This window comes from Melanostigma gelatinosum (assembly GCF_949748355.1).
Source record: "Melanostigma gelatinosum genome assembly, chromosome: 1".
Lineage (NCBI taxonomy): Eukaryota > Metazoa > Chordata > Actinopteri > Perciformes > Zoarcidae > Melanostigma > Melanostigma gelatinosum.
This window is the reverse complement of record NC_136634.1, coordinates 13,354,933-13,373,981: the sequence shown is the minus strand read 5'-3', so window position 1 is coordinate 13,373,981 and position 19,049 is coordinate 13,354,933. Positions and strand designations below refer to the sequence as shown.

Sequence of the window (19,049 nt, the reverse complement as noted above, 5' to 3'; positions counted from 1 at the left end):
GTGAACGTGTAAAATCACACACATAATTGATGATTTAACAAATTGTCATGTTTTAAAATGTCTCTGTTTTACTCAACAAAAAGAAAAGTATAACATACAAACAACAAATAGTGCATCTTATTTGATCAATTCATGTATGTGGCAGGTCCAACAGTAAATTTGTCGGAGTAAATTTTACTCAAATTGAATAAAATTTTACTCAATAAAATACAACATTTGGTCCCAGTCTATATAGAGTAAAATCTACTCTTGCCTCAGAGTTAATGATTCAGAGTATTTTTTACTCTATTCAGTGTTTGTATTTAACTCTAGATGATGATAATTTACTCTATGTAGCATAAAATGAAAACAACTCTACTGCCATTTTACTCAACTTAGAACTATTCCACTCCACATAGAACTACATTCCACTCCACATAGAACTACATTCCACTCCATATAGAACTACATTCCACTCCACATAGAACTACATTCCACTCCATATAGAACTACATTCCACTCCATATAGAACTATATTCCACTCCATATAGAACTACATTCCACTCCATATAGAACTATATTCCACTCCATATAGAACTATATTCCACTCCATATAGAACTAAATTACACTCCATAGAGAACTAAATTATGATTAAAACCTGAGAGAACTTACTCTGGAAGGTTATCATTAAACCCAACAAGTTAAATAAATCAGATATCAGTATTTACCAAAGCACAATTTATTATTTTGTATTACAAATGTGCAATGTATCCATACATATTTTACAGAATACATTTTGGACCTTTGGAACACTTTGGCCTTTTCACTATGACATCATAGGAAACAGTATGGCACAATAAACAAACTTGCATCATCACACCTGTATGACATTTGTACATCAAATGCTTTATAACAGAAAATCTCTTTCACATCAACTACATGAGGTCCGTCTTTTGTGCACACAACTTTATATGCATTAAAATGCTCATCAAGACACACTGTTTGCAGGGCAAATGTAACAAACAATAACCTCTCATCTTTCAGAACTACATGGTGGATTTTGTGAAAAACTGGCATCTCACAATGAACCTTCAGACAAACGACTAAACCCGTCCGATACATATTTCCATGGTGTTTGGCCCATCTAATATTTAAAACCTTGGTGTCAATTGGTACCTGAATAGTCTCAGCTATCTCATAGCCCCAGTCTAGCACATTTAAAGCTACCATATTACCTGGACCAATTATCACTTCATTGGGATCAAATGTCTGCCACCTGTATGCTATTTGATTTTGGTGTTTCTTGGCCAAAGTTTTAGTGATATTTTTGAAGCTTTTTAATTGTTTCTTAAAGAAATGATGCTTTGCTTCATAGCGCATGCACCAACTATGCAAAAGTGGTCCAATTTTAAGAATACACATAGGGTAATGCACCATAAAATGATGTTTTGGTAGCAGCCTTTTGTTTGGAAACAAATGCTTGAACAACCTGTGGTGTTCCACGATTAAGTGTTTCAAAAAAATAGTAATACCCTTTGATAACTTTGGTGAAAATACAATGTTTACAATTTGAAGCAAAAGCAGTAGCAAATACCAGTGTTGATCATTTGGACAAACCAAGTCTCCAAAGATAAGTGGTAGATTGCGAAGTAAACACCAGGATTGGATTGCATTCAACCCCAAGTCATTTGAGTCCTCCCTTAACTTAACTGTAGGAGGTTTGTTGTTTTGCTCCATATAGCCATAGTTAAAACTCCTAATTCTACAGTCTATTTCTTTTAATGTTGTGTACTTATCTTTCAAGTGCAGTAATAGAAGTTTCATTTCATATTGTGCCACTCCCTCCAAGATATCGTGCATAATATCGACAGAGAAGTTTTCACATGTATTGAAATATTGCAAGGAATTTAGAATGCAAGAACGTTTAACGCCCATCACATAGGGAAGAGTGGGATTTGTCTCCATCATTTGGCAATGTTCCGCATGAAGTGCGCGAGTTCGCAAAACTATCTTGGGTGAATCTTCATTAAACTCAGTCTGAAAGTCTTCTTTCTCAGCAAGACAGAAGCGGCAACAATATCTGGCACTGAATGATTCAACAAAACCAAACAAACTGTGAAGACCAAGGTTGTCACCTGTAACTTGGACAATAGTTCCATACACTGGCTGATCATACAAGGGGACCCGAATTCCATCCTTCTCAAGTATTTTAATATCCTGCATAAGTGGATCAAGTATTTTAGAAAAGCCATATGTTTTAACATCTTGGGCATGAAATAAAGCGACCAAATGAATATTAAGCAGATTTGAGTTGTACTTGGGAGAAAAATTCCGCAAGGTGAAATAGAGTGCACCTAATTTATGTATTCCCCGTTTTGAGCCTAAAGGATTTGCAGTTTCAAAATCATCATAAAAAAGCTGAATCAGAATGGCATGCTTCTGTTTTGAAAATAGATCATGACTCTTGAAAAGATCTCCATCGCACAAGTCATGAAGATTTTCTCCTGAACTTGAAGTCTGCATCATCTCTTTTATGTTAGGATGTTGATAAATAAATTGTAAAGTTTTCAAAATAGGGATGTAAACTAATTTATCAGTGACAACAACCTGATCATAAGTTCCAGTGGTGCGATTGCGTAGGGTATCAAATCTTGTACCAAGAACATATTCAACTAAGTCTACCCTTCCCCACTTCTCTGTAAAATACTGCCTTCTTTTACTCTCAGAATTTAATACACCATAGGGATTTTCCATTTTTTCGAAACACTGATCAATTTTGCTCTCAATGTCGCTTTTGATAGGCTCCTGTAAAGATAGACACTTCTTCACAGATTCTTTTGCTTGATTATGGATATCGTCAACAATCTCTTCCATCGAAATTACCAAAGAGTTAACAGTTGTTTCACTTACGCCTGCCACTTTAAGTTCGGCTACTGTTGCAGCGCAGCTGTCTACAAGACTCCTTTTGAGAAGGACTGAGTCAGAAGGTGAACTTCTTGCTGGCAAGTCATCAAAATTACTTGCTGCTAAATCTTCAGATGTAGATGGGCCTTCACCAGGATCAGAACAAGGTTCATGTGCTTTATTTAGATGCTTTCGAAACCCAGAAAAAGTGCCATAAACTAGTGAACAACCAGCCTGACCACATTTAAGACGAAGGGTCTTTCCTGAACAAAGTCCGTGGATCAACTTCAAGTGTTTTGTCAGGGAATTGGTGTTTGCCTGGGGGATTTTGCAAATAAAACAAAACATCTTCGTATCAACTCAATGCAGCATCCGAGCCCTCAACTCTGCAACCCTTGGATTCACCTTAGTGGTATCAACATCGATTTCAAAGATCGTGGTTTGCAAGAAGTTGTACACATTTACCAGATCCTGGTTGTACGAAGTACCAAAGACAAAATGAGCTTTGAAAAGCTCATCAAAACAGGCAAGTGTGTCTGGTGACTTACAAGGTATTGCATGCTTGTCAATCACAATGAAGTATTTGTGAATCAGACTCTTCTGGGTCCCCACAGCTAGCAGGTATGGTTGAAGGCTTTCCACGATGCCGTCCAGATGCCCCTGGATGCTCATCCCAGTCTGTGACAGAAAAAATAATGAATTAGTCAGCTATAAAATTAGTCAGTTTAAGGAAATGTCTTAATTGACCATAATCTTAAAAAGAGGATTGAAAGGTTTAGAAAAGGGGACAGAACAGTGACGATTTTCCAGTTTAATTGAACTGTAACCTCACCTTAATGAATTTCACAAGACGGTCACTGGCTTGTCTGGCTGAGAGTTTTCCTGGTCTCTTGCGGCCATGTGGTGATGGTGGTAGAAGGTGGACAAGAACCAAAATGGATGACATGTCACTGTCCCATCCTGGAAGTAAAAATTCATAAACAAGCATTTACTACAAGCGAACAGTCAATCCATTTTTCATTCAAAAACTATTCTCTCTTCCATAACTATGATCCTTAACTTTTAGCATACCATTTTCCACGTCTGTTGTGCATTCAGCATTTTGAACCAGGTCTTGAAGATCGGCTGTCTGTGTGAGGCCACGGCTTTGTTCGAGGACTTTCTGTTTGTAGATAGTAGGCCATCTCTCCAGGAACTTTGTAGTAGCAGCATCCCCAAACATCAGACCAAAGTCTTGGTCAATCTGCAGACAAGATAGAATTGGTCAAAACAGAACAGTAAACATTATGGTGTAGCACCATGGTCATGACAGATCTTACAACCCTACCCAGGCTATTGTAGAACAGAAATAATATTGTCATGACAGTGGCAGTAGAACGTTCACATACCAGTCCTGCCATGTCCAGGAATCTTGGAAACGCTGTGAATAGTTCAGAGGACTTCACTGGGTCATGAACCATGTCTTGGCGATAGGTAAAGGTCTGCTTCATCTTCTCCTTCACAGTTGCTTCATCAGCTGTATGCTTCATAAGCGCAATGGCCTCGCAGCACAGGCTTTCTGTGGTTAGCCCGTTTTCCACTCTGAATGAGTCTCTTTCTGCTTTTGGACCACCTGTAATAGTGGTGGCACTTTTATCAATTACTGGGTTAGTATATGATATTATGTCCTAAGATATAAGAAATAAGGCTTGGAAAACTCTGCAAGGATGGCCATGCAGGCACTTACGTCTCCAGAAGAAAAATAGGATATATATATATATATATATATATATATATATATATATATATATATATATATATATATATATATACATTATATGATTATTCCCTCATCATGCATTATGAATTAGACTTCACACATACCAGTTAGTGTTTGTGACTGACTGCAGGTCTTCTTTTTTCCCTCCGATGCTTCCTTCTGAACAAATTTCAGTCTCCATGCCAGATACCCACTCCCATCTTCTGCATTGTAATAATGCTCCTAAAGTAAAAAGGGTTATTCAGTTTGATTGAACAAGTTGAAATAGTTTAATCTTTCCCCAAAAACTATCATATTTCCTAGTATTGTGATGAGGCCTTTCTTTCTAATGACAGTTATTTTGAAAAACAGAGGTTATTGTATTACACGGTTAGTGTTGTGTCTTGTTAATGGGCTAACCCTTGCGGTGCGAAAGTAAACTGAGCTTTAACACCGCCAGAGTTCAACTTACGGGGAAGGCAGAGATGGTGGCCATTAGGGCTGTCACCTTTTCCAAAAATAACACTCGAACAAATATGAAATGACACGCAATACGTTAGAGCGCCCTCTGTTGGGTGACAAAGTAAACTACGTTAAACAGTCAGCTGTGGATATAGACTGTACATTTTTTATTCAAATGAGTCATTAGAGTTTGAATGTTAATTACATTCAAACAAATGTTCAAAAAGTGACAGCCCTTGTTGCCATGCAGTAATGTTTACAGATCTTTATTTGAAATAAAAACACTACCCATCTGTAAAACAGCAGTTGAAATATTTACATTCCAAGCAAGTGAAAAGTAAATAAGTTAGACGTTTTAATGTACTTACATAGCCTAACTTGCTCCTAGGATCGGCCAGGTATGGGTACAAGGTAGTGATGCCCCTTGCGTAGTCCTCTTTAACGCGCCTTGAAGGACTTGTCCTACACACAAACACACAGACTTTACTATATGTGCTCCAATCAAAAGTATTGATGTGTAAATTCCACCTGCTAAAAGAGGGGTGTTGTACTGTGTCAATTCAAGACACACATGTGTATTAGGAGTGCAGGTATGTAATAATAACAACATGACAACATACCCATGTTCACTTGTCATATGTGCGACCAATATCTTGACCATATCACGTCTTCTGGCATCCGTTAGGCTTTTTGTTCGGGCATACTCATTCATGATCCTCTCTCCTCCAGGTTTGTTCTTCAGGATGTCTTCAATCATCTAAGTGGGAAGAACAAAAATGAACACAATGAAACGTTTAAAACAATAATGACATCAAGTATTATCAAACAGAATGGCCACAATTTTACAACTTCAGTTATTCAGCCATTTACCATTCAACCTTGGCATTTTTTTTAAACCTTCAGAAAGGATGCAAGGGAAACTGCAGAGCTTACCTGAGCTAGATGACTTCCCTCATCTCTTTGTCTTGTAGCAGGACTATGCTGCAATATAGTGGTGTCGTCCGAGTCCCTCTCATTGTCTCCACTGAAGCTTGCAAAGGAGGAGCATGAAGGGGAGCTCAAAGAATCTAGAAATCATATTAACATTGAACTAATGTGATTAACAATGTGACTATAAGACAATATAAGTGCACACATCCATTATTAGAGGAATGCAAATATTTCACATTGTATCATGCCCACAACAGTTCCAGAAATTGTGGAAAGGGTGAGCAGAGATGATTTCAAAATATCTAAATAAGATTTTAAAAAACCCCAACTCAGATATATTAAATTGTCTTGCATATTCAAAACATGTTAGATTGACCAAGCCGTACAGATAAATATGAAGTTATAAGCTAATAAGTAACTAACCCTCAAGATTTGGGTCTTGGGGTAGACAAATCTCCAGCACACCAATGTCTTGTTTCTTTAGTAGAAACTCAAACACCTCCTCATCAACTTCGGTCTTTGATTCATCATAGACTTTTAAGTCCAAGGTTGGAAGGTCAAATTTCTTGGCAACTGTGAAGACAAAATACCAAGGGACAAGCTTAGTGATGAATCGGTTGTGTATTTGCAGAAAAACATAACAGACAGCAATCAGAAGGCCATCTTCACTTGAACATTGTAATCCCAAAACTGACAGTGTTCCATGCAGACCTTTGCTATTCCAGGGAAAAGACTTTCAGGTATGCAAAACATAGAGTGACATCCCAAGTGTATTGTTCCACAGGTTAGTGTGTGCAATATTTTTCACTCACCACAATCCAAAAATGATTTGAAGGTTAGTTGCCCCTCATAACAAATGTACTTCTGACGATCTCTGTACTTCACTCTTACAGCTTGCATCCTTCATGACAAAAACAATTAAATTAGTTTCATTATCAGAAACAGCTGACTGCCAACATTAGTAATACCACAGTAAGCCAACATTAGAAAGACATGATGCATGGACTAATAGTAGGTCTCCACAAGGGTAAACTATTTCATTATAAAAACGAGGGACATTTTAAGCACGTCTTTATTACGCTGTACTAAAGGGACCTGTTCATTCGCTTGAATCGCCAATTCGCGTCACTCCAGTCTCATAGTGGCTGTGCATAGACTTTGTATGTAATCTACTGCGTTTGGCGTGAACACATCATCAGAAATGTAACCAGTTGTCTCATCTTGAACAATGTCTACTTCACCTGGTTGTCTCCGACTTGGCCGTCTCTAGCATGCCACAGTGCAACAGATCAATCAGCTTATGCTGCGGAATTCTACCCGCACTTCGCGAGTGGCCCGTGCCAATGTCAAGCCCAGCTAGTTTTAGCAGTCAACAGAGTGAAGTGCATTTTTTCAAAGTATAACACACATGTTGCATCGACCAGGGTGCTGATGAACTGCAGCGAAACACAGTCCATCAACACAGCTCTTTTCAGAGTCAAATACACGTGTTGGCGGCAACAAACGCAGCTAGAAACAGTCCAACAGTCATTAACAGCTCTTTTCAGAGTCAAATACACGTGTTAGCGCAAACAAACGCAGCCGGAAACAGTTGCTTAAAACAGTCGTTAACAGCTCTTTTCAGAGTCAAATACACGTGTTAGCGCAAACAAACGCAGCCGGAAACAGTTGCTTAAAACAGTCGTTAACAGCTCTTTTCAGAGTAAAATACACGTGTTAGCGCCCACAAACGCAGCTAGAAACAGTCCGTTTAAAACGGTTTTTAACAGCTCTTTTCAGAGTAAAATACACAGGTTAGCGCCAACAAATGCAGCTTAAAACGGTCGTTAACAGCTCCTTTCTGAGTAAAATACACGTGTTGACGCCAACAAACTGCAAATTCTACATAGCCATTTTCACAGTAAAATGTACCTGTTGCACCAACTAACTGCAGCAAAAGACAGCCCCTCTACACAGAATAAAACACACATGCACCTGCTCAGTGAAGTCCGCTGGCTACTGATGATAGCTAATACTACTTTATTGAGACTTTAATCCAGGTGTGTCGACGTTAATATGTCCATAAACCACCAAATATTTTGCGAATTGATGTTAATGCGTTAGAAGCTAACGTTTGACTGTGACTAAGTTATGTGAAAACGTTAGAAGCTACCGTTAGCATCTGCTAACGCGAACAATCAGAAGCTACGGCTCATATCTGACAATGCAAATAGTGAAGTAACGTTAGGTTAGCTGCAATGTTGCTACACAATGTACCTTACACACATGAAGTTAACCAAAACGAATGACCTTACCTGACATGTTATTTCAAATGCCGTCTTCTGTTCCTCACTTCAGCCCTTCCGTTCCATAAAACGTCAGCTCATTCCAGTGTAGCGAGAGGTGTCATGGCGGCAGAAACGAAACTTAAGGAACCGTTGTGGGCGTGGTCACGCTGTTTTACTCCAATAGATTTTATTCTGAATATTTACTCACACTCTACTGGCTACTGGAAGTAATTACACTCCAAAATGATTAAATATGACTCCTTCAGTGGAAAATAATTGTAACTCCGGAAAAATTACTCTCCCGTTTTTCCTGTGTAGCAGTGTTAAAGGGGCTACATTCAGGGCATTAATACAGCAGTAAACAAATGTGTTGCTTATACCTGAGTGAGGCCTTTCCCAGCTGTGGCCGAGTCTGCCAGGGTCACAAGCTCTTTCTGCATCTGTTCCACCCATTCTTTAATCCTATGGGACAAGGCAAAAGCACACAACCAATCTTAATCATATCTCAGATGTAACCAGCTTGGAAGAGACATCAGACCAACTGGACGTGTAAAATGGAACAAGGCCAAAGAGACTCACTCTGATAGGTCAAGCAAAAATGTCAACCAACCAAATCTCTGGAAACAAATACAATGCCATCTAATCAAACACGTGCCATTTGGTGTCAACCAACACAATTACTTTCTGAGAATTCCAAATGATGTCGACCAATCAGATAAGTGTCAGCCAATGCTGTGACTGGTGACACTGATGTGAGTGGACAGGCGAGAGGTGGCCAGGACCGACGTGCTTGTCTGTATAAGAGCTCTGGGGACATCAGGCCCAGCTTGCTAGTGCCACACACTGGATTATACCGTCCTCTCATCCACCTCCAATCATCTTGTCAACCCACAATAAGCTCACAGCAGGTGTTATAATACACTGACATAGTAAATCACTCGGTGCAGCCTGCCTCCACAGCGGCTATGGATCGAGATAGACGAGAGAAGAATGTCAAAGGCCGCAGACATTATGCATTAAGTGACACAGTGACTCGTTATAATTACCGGACACATCTAGAGGCGCATCTGGTTTGAGAGGCTTGCAGAATCAAAATACATGTGTGCATGTGGATGCATTCATTCACCATTTACACTGCTATGCATGAACACACACACAGGCACACTGAGACAAAGTCATTAATATTGTATGAGGATGATAACAGGTTGACATGGGATACAGATGCTCTCATTGCCATGCATTGACATTGCCATGCTAACACAGACTCCGTTGCGATCCTCCCCAATATCAAAGAGATATATCATACTCACACCCAGAAAATATTTCTCAAAAAGTGCCACTGCAGTAATGTGATGTGTGTAAGGCAAGTTTGTGTGCAAAGCGTCAATGTTCAATACAGATGAGGAAGGTGATACGCTGAACACAAAGAGAGAAAGGTACAGAAGATCCACGAGCCAGAAAATATATGGGAAAGATACATCAGAGACACAGAATCCACAGTGGATGGGTAAAATACTGAGCAATACACTTGTGGAAAAAAGATGAGAAACTTTGCAAGAGCGGGAATACCAGAGGGGATAGCACAGTGTGAATTTATTTCGGAAAAGAGAGGTGGGCATATTAGAGCAGGGTCAGCAATAATTCCTATTATCCGATTAAGAGCTATCTCTTAATTCCCAAAATCAGATGGTTTAGGGGTTCACGTCAACATTGTAGACATTGGCTTGGCAGAGCTTTGTGTAACATAGATGTCCAGCTATTTGAATGTATGTTAGTGTGATTTAGAGCCACCAAAGGGGGTTTGGGTACTCAAGTGTCATCTGTAAAGTGGAGCAAAGTGGACCAGTGGTGCTGGATGCAACCAGGTGATTCACAACAAGCAGCACAAGATCAGTTTTTGTAATTGTTTGATGTTACAGCATTTTTTAATGAACAGTCATCTAGTAGGAGTTCTGGAGCTTTTGGTCATTTCACATGATCTTCATCAGCAGATAAAAGTGGGCCCAATTACCATGGGATTGTAAGGCAAGGCAAGTTTATTTGTATAGCACATTTCAACAACAAGGTAATTCAAAGTGCTTCACATAAAACCATTAAAAGCATCAAAACATAAGGCAAAAGAAAAGGAGATTTAAAAACAATTAAGAACATTCATTAAAACATTAAAAAACAGTGTAAGAAATAAAATGCAGTCGTAAAATGCAGAAATGCAGGAAATTGATGAATATATTAATTGAATGTGGTTCAATTAAAGGCAGCAGCAAACAGAAAAGTCTTCAATCTTGATTTAAATGAGCTGAGGGTCTCAGCAGACCTGCAGCTTTCTGGGACTTTGTTCCAGATATGTGGAGCAGAAAAACTGAACGCTGCTTCTCCATGTTTAGTTCTGACCCTGGGAACAGAAAGTAGACCGGTCCCAGATGACCTGAGGGGTTCATAAGGTAGCAGCAGATCAGAGATGTATTTTGGCCCTAAACCATTCAGTGCTTTGTAAACCAACAGCAGGATTTTAAAGTCAATTCTTTGTTGGACAGGAAGCCAGTGCAAAGACATTAGAACTGGAGTGATGTGGTCCACCCTCCTGGTCTTTGCGAGGACTCGAGCTGCAGCTGCAGCTTTCTGGCGGACTTTTTACAGAGACCTGTAAACACACCGTTACAGTAGTCCAGTCTGCTGAAGATAAATGCGTGGACAAGTTTTTCCAAATCCTGTTGAGACATAAATCCTCTAATCCTTGATATATTCTTCAGGTGATAGTAGGCTGATTTTGTAATTGTCTTGATATGGCTGTTCAGGTTGAGGTCTGAATCCATAACTACACCTAGATTTCTGGCTTGGTTTGTGGGTTTTAACATCAGTGATTGAAGCTGAGCGGTGATTTTCAATTGTTCGTCCTTGGTACCAAAAACAATTACTTCAGTTTTATCTTTGTTTAATTGAAGACAATTATGGCACATCCAGTTGTTGGTTTGTTCAATGCAGTTGCCCAGCCCTTGTATGGGATTATAGTCCCCTGGTGACATAGTTATGTAGATTTGTGTGTCGTCTGCATAATTATGATAACACACTTTGTTGTTTTCCATAATCTGAGCTAGTGGAAGCATGTAGATGTTGAACAGAAGAGGCCCCAGTATTGAACCTTGGGGAACACCACATGTCATTTTAGTCAGCTCTGATGTGTAATCAGCTACAGACACAAAGTATTCTTGGTCCTTCAAGTAGGATTCAAACCAGTTAAGTGCTGTGCCAGAGAGTCCCACCCAGATTTGTAGTCTTTCTAGGAGTATGGCATGGTCGACCGTGTCGAATGCAGCACTGAGATCCATTAACACTAAGACTGAACTTCTGCCATTGTCTATGTTTAAGTGGATGTTGTTGAAAACCTTAACAAGAGCAGTTTCAGTACTGTGGTGCTGTCGAAAGGCTGACTGGAAAACATCAAAGCAGTTATTTACGGTCAAGAAGTTGGTCAGCTGTTGGAAAACCGCTTTTTCAATTATTTTACTGAAAAATGGGAGGTTTGATATTGGCCTAAAATTTTTCATCGTTGCGGAGTCTAAACTAACCTTCTTTAGGAGTGGTTTAATAACTGCAGTTTTTAGGGCTTGTGGGAAGACACCTGAGAGAAGGGATGTGTTTACAATTTGTAAAAGATCAGTGGTCATGCAGTTTGAAATATTTTTGAAAAAGTGTGTTGGTAGAATATCCAAGCAGCAGGAGGATGACTTCAGATGTTGTATAATGTCTTCTAGGCTTCTACGGTCGATTGAATGAAATTGTGTCATGATATTTGAATGGATGTTATTCAGAGATTGGGACAACACATATCCTGTGGTTGATGTGGAGGCACTGACTGCTTGTCTAATTTTCTGAATTTTGTCATTAAAAAAGGAGGCAAGTTGATTGCATGCCCATCTGGATTGGAGTTCAGCAGCTGCCGACACTGGAGGGTTTGTTAGCCTGTAACGGTAGCAAATAAGGCGCGTGTATTGTTCTTGTTTTTGGTTGTGATGTCAGAGAAGAATGACTGCCTTGCATTTCTAAGTTCCAAATTATACTCTCTTTATAGCTGTCACAGTGAACCTGGAGATTAGTTTTTCGCCACCTGCGCTCAGCTTTCCGACACTCTCGTTTCTCTATTTTGACCAGCGTAGCATTTCTCCAAGGAGATCTTTGCTTACCCGAGACAACCTTCACTTTCGTGGGTGCAATAGCATCAATAATATTTTTAACTTTAAAATTGAAGCCATCTACAAGTTCATTGACTGAGAGGCAAGACAGGGCTGGTGTGGAGGAGAACTTCTGAATAAATAGTTCACTGGTGTTTTCAGAGATGTAACCCTTTGTCACAACCTTGGTTTGGACATTTGTGTGCAAGGAGATTGCACTCTCAAAGAAAACACAGAAATTATCAGAGAGTGCAACATCAATCACAGCAACCTTGGAAATGTTTACACCTTTGGTGATGATTAGGTCCAGAGTGTGCCCCCTGTTGTGGGTGGGTCCTGTCACATGCTGAGTCAGATCATAGTTATCAAGGACACCACATAGTTATATAGACTCTCTGTCCTGGGGATTATCAACATGGATATTAAAATCACCAACAATAACAACACAGTCAAAATCAATACAGATTACAGACAGCAGTTCAGTAAACTCATCAAAGAAGGTTGCACAGTATTTAGGCGGTCTGTAAATGTTTAGGAATAAAGCTTGAGTGGAATTCAGAGCCACATATTCAAAAGAACTAAAATGACCAAAGGACATCTGCTTGCATTGAAGAGAATCATTAAATAAAACAGGAACTCCACCTCCTTCTTATGCGCTCTTGTTTCGCTCATGAAACTGAAGTTGGGAGGTGTTGATTCAATAAGAACAGCTGCACTGTTATCTTGATTTAACCAAGTTTCAGTTAAAAACAAAATGTCCAGTTTGTGCCGAACAATAAAATCATTGATTAAAAATGTTTTTCCTGACAGAGACCTGACATTTAACAAAGCTAAGTTTAATGTGGTTAAAGCTTTCTTTGCCCAATTTATTTGGACAGGCTGATGAGGAATGTATGCTAAGTTTGATAAGTTTGCAGGTTTACTGTTGTTTCTTCGCAGCCTCACCTTTCTTTTTCTATAAACTTGCAGGACAGGAATTGAGACGGCTAGCTGCATACAGGGCCCCGACTTTTCCTGGAGAGAGTCATTGGTGTCATTAGCCTTGTAGCCTGGACACAGAAGATATCAATTATTTCCTTTATCAGGTAGGGGAGACAGAGGATGGTTGTGGAACTGTCGAGGAGTGGGGCGAGGAGTGTGTTTGGTTCCAGCAATGACCAGCTCTTTCATGTGGTCAGTGAACTCCAGGTGGGGGGAGGATGGGGAGACATTGTAGATCAACTTCCCATTATTTGTAATGTATGGTGGCTTAAATGGTGAAGTCCATTAAGGAAAATGATATCTGCTGATGAAGATTATGTGATTTGATCAAAAGCTCCACAATAACTACTAAATAACCCTCGTGGTCAGTCGTCACAGGCTACTTTGTACTACTTATAATTACTCTCTGATAATGCTGATATTGACACATCTATTTTGAGTTGTTATTTATATTTATTATATTTGTATATAGTATATATTAACCTTATGCTTACAGTAATCTGGTATTTTACATTTAATTGAAATAAATCTAATTCTTTATAATTCTTGCTAGTAGTTATATTATCTACAGCTATGCATGTGATGTTGAGAAACTGCCAGTTCTCTCCTCTCCTCTCTCCTCTCCTCATGAATTCTCTTCCCTTGATCCTCATCTCTCCTCTGCTCTGCCTCACCCTTGTCCCCAAATCTGCAAACGTCAAACTGATTGTTATATGACTGGTATTTTAGTGGACCTTGGACCCCTGAGTTCTTAAAGCCTGCAGTATTGACAAGTCAATTGTGAGTTAGAGTTTATGTGTTTGTGTGTGTGTGTGTGTGTGCGTGTGTGTGGGTGTGTGTGTGCGCGAGCGTGTGCTTCCAGGGACTTGATATTCAGAGAAGCAGAGGGCCGTCCCTCCAGAGTTTAGCTTCTGTGAATTCTACTGCTACCAGTGTAAATCTCTGTAACAAAAACTCTCAGGTTGACAAATGAATGAGACAACCTGTGGTGCAGTATGTGAGTTGTTCTGCACGTCCAATCTGGTTGAGATGGACTTTTTTTTCCGAAATGTATTTACAATATTTTGGCTCCGTGGGAGTGTCTCATTTGCAGAATAGCTCATCCCAATTCTCACGATACTGAATCCCTTGTATGGGTATTTGCTTTGTCCATGCGTAAAATACCAAATGTGTACCCACTTGGCTCATGATATACAGTAACTGACCATTAAAAGTAGAAAGTTTTGCTACTACTCCCAAAAGTCGTGTGCCTGTTGCTTTTTTATGAATATTTACAGTCAAATCCCCTCGTTTAACTTGCCTTAAACGGTCAAATGTATTGTGCATAGGTATGGAAAGTCTCTGAACATTAACCCCTCATTCTTAAATCATGCATTTCCAACCATCCCTTGAGGTCCCAACCTAGTTTAATGGCGATACTTCCTAAATACCATAAGGTGAGGCCTTTCATCCCGTCATGATTGATCTATATGAAGTCAGGTCACCTCCTGCATGTAATGCATCTTATTTCAGCTCTTTCCATACATATACAAGTAGCTGAATTACAGTTATCATTATTTTATCACAAGTATAATGTAAGCTCTTTTCAATGGCTAAGATGACATGATGGTTCAGAGAAGCCTAAACAGTGATGAAGTAATTGTTGTTGAGCTGAAGTAGCATATTTTTCTGCTCTGGTTGCGTTCCTTGATTGCTACAGCCTCTGGTAAAACACTGGATAATTAAACACACGCATGCAAACGCACATTCAAATGGCAACTGGGTCAGACACTGCCCTACATTGTTTTTCAGACACAGGAAGAGCAAATGAGAGCGAAACAGAGAGACTGAGAGACAATACAAGAACGAGAGAGACAGATGTTGTGATGTCATAACTTTGGCACTAGATTAATGAGCTGGCCCATAGTTTGTATCTCGGTGGGCGGCTGGGTTAAACTACAGTCTAATTACACATCATTACAGAGGCAAAGGCAGAGGTCCAGACAGCACGACAGAATAAGGCATGGAAACACCAACAGCGATGCACCACAACAACCCCCGGTGTTCTGCTCACATTCTGTAGCCTGTACACGAATACCCAAGAGGCCAATTCAGTCCTTCTACAGCCTAAAACACACCTTGATATACAGGGGAGGGTTTTTGGATCAAGCTCTGACCAGTACAGGGCAATATTTTGTTGTTCTTACAACAGTTATCCCCTTAGATTTGCAATGCATGTGGGCTTGTTCTGAAATATTCCTGGCACAGCCAACATGATTTATTTGTTACAAACTCTTTATATGGTATTTGTCCCATTCTTGTTTTTTATTCACTTTGAAATGTTGCTCTTGACGTCTATGGTAGTGCAAAATGTTTCATCTCCAGACGAGCTACTCAAACAACAGAGCTATTTCGGATCATAAAGAGATACATTTGAATGAAGCCAATTCATTTTCATTTCTTTTGGCTCGTTTTGTTTATGTTCAAACACTATCATCTGATCATCAGTCACACTCCAAACAAAAACAACTCACCCGAGAGTAATATTACAGCAATTTTGAGGTATATTCCGCTCAAATCCTATTTGTGGTATCTAGCCATGCAGATAGACATGCGGAGTCAGTAACGTAGAAGATGAATTTGGACTCAATCATTTACTGATTACTTTTATATTTACTTATTTACCTCTGAGGCAAATTTGTGATTTTGGGCTCTACAAAATGAATTGAATTGACTTATATTTGCTTGTTATTTCAACAGTGATGAACAAACTGCCTGGTAGATGATCCAGGCTGTAGATTTTCCTCCGCAGGGGACTCAAAAAAAGAGCCCTCCGCAACTTCCTCCTTCAAATTGGGATTGAATTTAGCAACGGGTCGAAGGCCATTGAAATGTAAAGATTAATAAATGGTCACCATAGCAAACCCAAGGCAGAGTAATGTGCATTTAGAGTGGATGCTGGAGCCTGAAAGACTTCATGCTACCACCTATGGAGAACATGACATCGGGCATGAGCAATGTGGGTGAAATGTACTACAGTCAAATGTTCTTGTTTTGAATCGGTTTTCCTGCAGACTGATGGATGCATTTTGTAAACGCAAAGCACTTAGTAGATTTTGTTTTGATTTGCTGTCACTAATTGTGTATCGGCTATACCAAAGGGTTGCTATAAAAATGTATATGTTCTGCTACGGCAGCCCAATAGCATGTAACTATTTAATTTCTGTGTTTGAATATCAGCAAGAGTGTACTTTTCTTTGTGGACTCAGATCTTTTGGAGCCAGTAGCCAGATTATTTTTCAAGTGATTCAGAGTTTCATGCTGGATTGCAGTACGGCCTGGCTCAGCAGTGAAACTTAAAGCTAAACTTTACATTCAAATCCAAATTTGAACAATGATAATTGGCCAACCTGTGGCACACTCTTTTCAAGCAACTCACAACAAGAACAAGCTCAGACTTGCTGACAGTATCTCTTCTGATTCCTCGCATGTTTTAAATGGAGAATATCAACTGCTGCCCTCTAACAGGTGAATTGTAGTCGCTCCATTGAAACGCCACAGGCGGAGGAATTATTTCATACATCAGCCGATCCTGTCGCTAAACCAAAATCAGTGTGCTGGTTCTGAATCAAGACGATAAAAGGTGATATATTAAATTATAATGACTGTTTCAATGCTTTTTGTTTTGTCTATGAAAAGTGTCATATGTGTCACAAGGATGCAAAATGAATTTCAGTGTAAACTGACAGTGAAGTTGTATCGTAGCATTGTATCGTATCACATTGTATTGCATCGTGTGAATTGTACGCTTCACTGCCAATTCGGATAATGTATTTTAGAAATGTGTAAATAAATGTATTTTTTTGCATTAATGCATGTAAATAAAGGTGTAGCCCCACCAAAATTATAAACGTAGAACTAAAGTCTGTTCTTTTTCCCAAACAGATTGATGGGTCTTGAATTCATTCAAATGATGTGTTTTGTATGGTTATAAACACAACATGCTGATTGTCCATCTATTGTATCACTTAAACTGTTGAATTATATGTGAATACACCTCCGATCACAAAATGACTGGTGTGCTGTATGCAGTTGGGTGGCTCTTAAAAAGGTGTTCATGAGAACAATCCTGAATGTGAACAGAATTTCAAGATAACTTTGTATGGAATTACTCATCAACGCAAAGTAACATTAACAAACCCGGATTTTGCAAATGAATCATAGGACTGTTTTGCCATATTTGGACAGCAGAGCGTTATTTTATTATTACTGGGGAATAAACACCACAGACAAGGGGCAACTTATTGCCATTTTACATGAAGGAACAGGACCAGACGAAGCCACTGCAACTCTTCGACAACTTCACCTCAGCCACAGACATCCAATCTGCTGATTACGGTACCCAAGATCCACCACCGCCTGGAGGCGAGCATCCAGAGGAAAGCTGCAATATTGTATACCTTCAAGATGACCAGTGGTGCATGAATGAAACGACCTGCCCATCCCACTCTCGCCGAAAGCGCCAGCACACCGTGAGTGGCTCATTAACCTAATAGGCTACTCGTCTCTAAACAACGAGCACTTGACACGAGTCTGCAGACCAGAACAGCAACTGCTCGAAATGGGATCATAGGGGATATACTTACATGAGCTGTGTCGGAAACTGCGATGCCAAATACCCGTCCTGCCATAACAGGACCAGAAACACCCAGCCTCGCACCCTGCAGGTATCCATTGTAAAAAAAAAAGGGGGGTGGGGGGGTGAGGTAAATTGCCCGACGCGCGTCAACACGAAATGTGCTCCGCTCCCCTTCGCCGCCGATGAGTGGGAACGGTGAGCGGAAGCAGAGTGAGCGGCGGTCTGTCGCTCCCTCTCAGACTAACGAACCCTGACACATGTAATCTGCTCACCCAGCCATACGGCGCTCTAACAGGTACTGAAACTGGATTTCTCTCTTTCGCTCTCTCTCTCTTTTCTCGCTCTTTCTCACTCTATCTAACCTCCCCCCATCCTTCTTTTCAATCTAGCGGGAGAAAAAATCCCATCGACCCTGCATGCTCCTTTTATCTCGTAATTTGACTTTTGTCAGTCAGTGACTTGACCTAATGCAATTTAGACTTGTCCCCAGTTCTGTAGCCCATTAGATCTAATAGTGGCTAAATCAAAACATTACAATTATTATTTCATTATTTCAAAATAAGTATAAGTAATATTTGTTTTGGTCCAAAAAGCTAACGTTTGTTTTTCTTCCCTTAAGGTGTACAGCATTTCCTCTTTGGAGCAACACATTTGTTTTTTTACCTCCCAAAAGAAACACCTGCTAAAAGGAGGGTCTGACAGGTACCACACACACAAGCGCACCCACACTGAATACAGATGTGTCTTTGGCTCCAATGCCCTACAACCTTTCAATTCCCTCAACCTGGAGAGATGGGAGAATTTACTGGCTTTGACAGCACAATCTTTGCCATTCGCCATCAGTCATCCGAGTAGCATGAGTGGCAGCGAGCAAAGAAACTATCCCACATGGGAATCACTGCTAGTGTGACAGATCTATTGATTTCACACATAAAGTGTAAAATGTTAAGGGCAAAGTACAGTCAGAGCCGTATAAATCTCAGTACCGTCAATCATACCT

At 39.9% G+C, this 19,049-nt stretch overlaps 2 protein-coding genes across 2 annotated transcripts in view; both read right to left on the bottom strand.

Annotated features, from left to right (window-relative positions):
• LOC306787797 (voltage-dependent calcium channel subunit alpha-2/delta-1) overlaps positions 1–18,145 on the bottom strand; it is a gene marked incomplete at its 5' end in the record, with an annotated part of 66,056 nt that extends 47,911 nt beyond the window's left edge. The window contains 2 exons of the mRNA XM_079283078.1: positions 8,662–8,743; positions 18,057–18,145. Coding sequence (XP_079139204.1) covers positions 8,662–8,743; positions 18,057–18,145 — 171 coding nt within the window. The remainder of the gene's footprint in view (positions 1–8,661; positions 8,744–18,056) is intronic.
• On the bottom strand, positions 228–8,566 carry LOC306787886 (uncharacterized protein). Its single transcript, XM_079283196.1, has 11 exons — positions 8,309–8,566; positions 6,827–6,915; positions 6,438–6,587; positions 6,018–6,151; positions 5,705–5,841; positions 5,453–5,546; positions 4,748–4,865; positions 4,273–4,496; positions 3,956–4,127; positions 3,717–3,844; positions 228–3,562 (listed from the first exon to the last, which is right to left on the bottom strand). Exons 2-11 carry the CDS (start codon positions 6,912–6,914, stop codon positions 3,245–3,247), a joined length of 1,563 nt encoding a protein of 520 aa, XP_079139322.1. The 5' UTR covers position 6,915; positions 8,309–8,566; the 3' UTR covers positions 228–3,244.
• Positions 18,146–19,049: the final 904 nt, after the last annotated feature.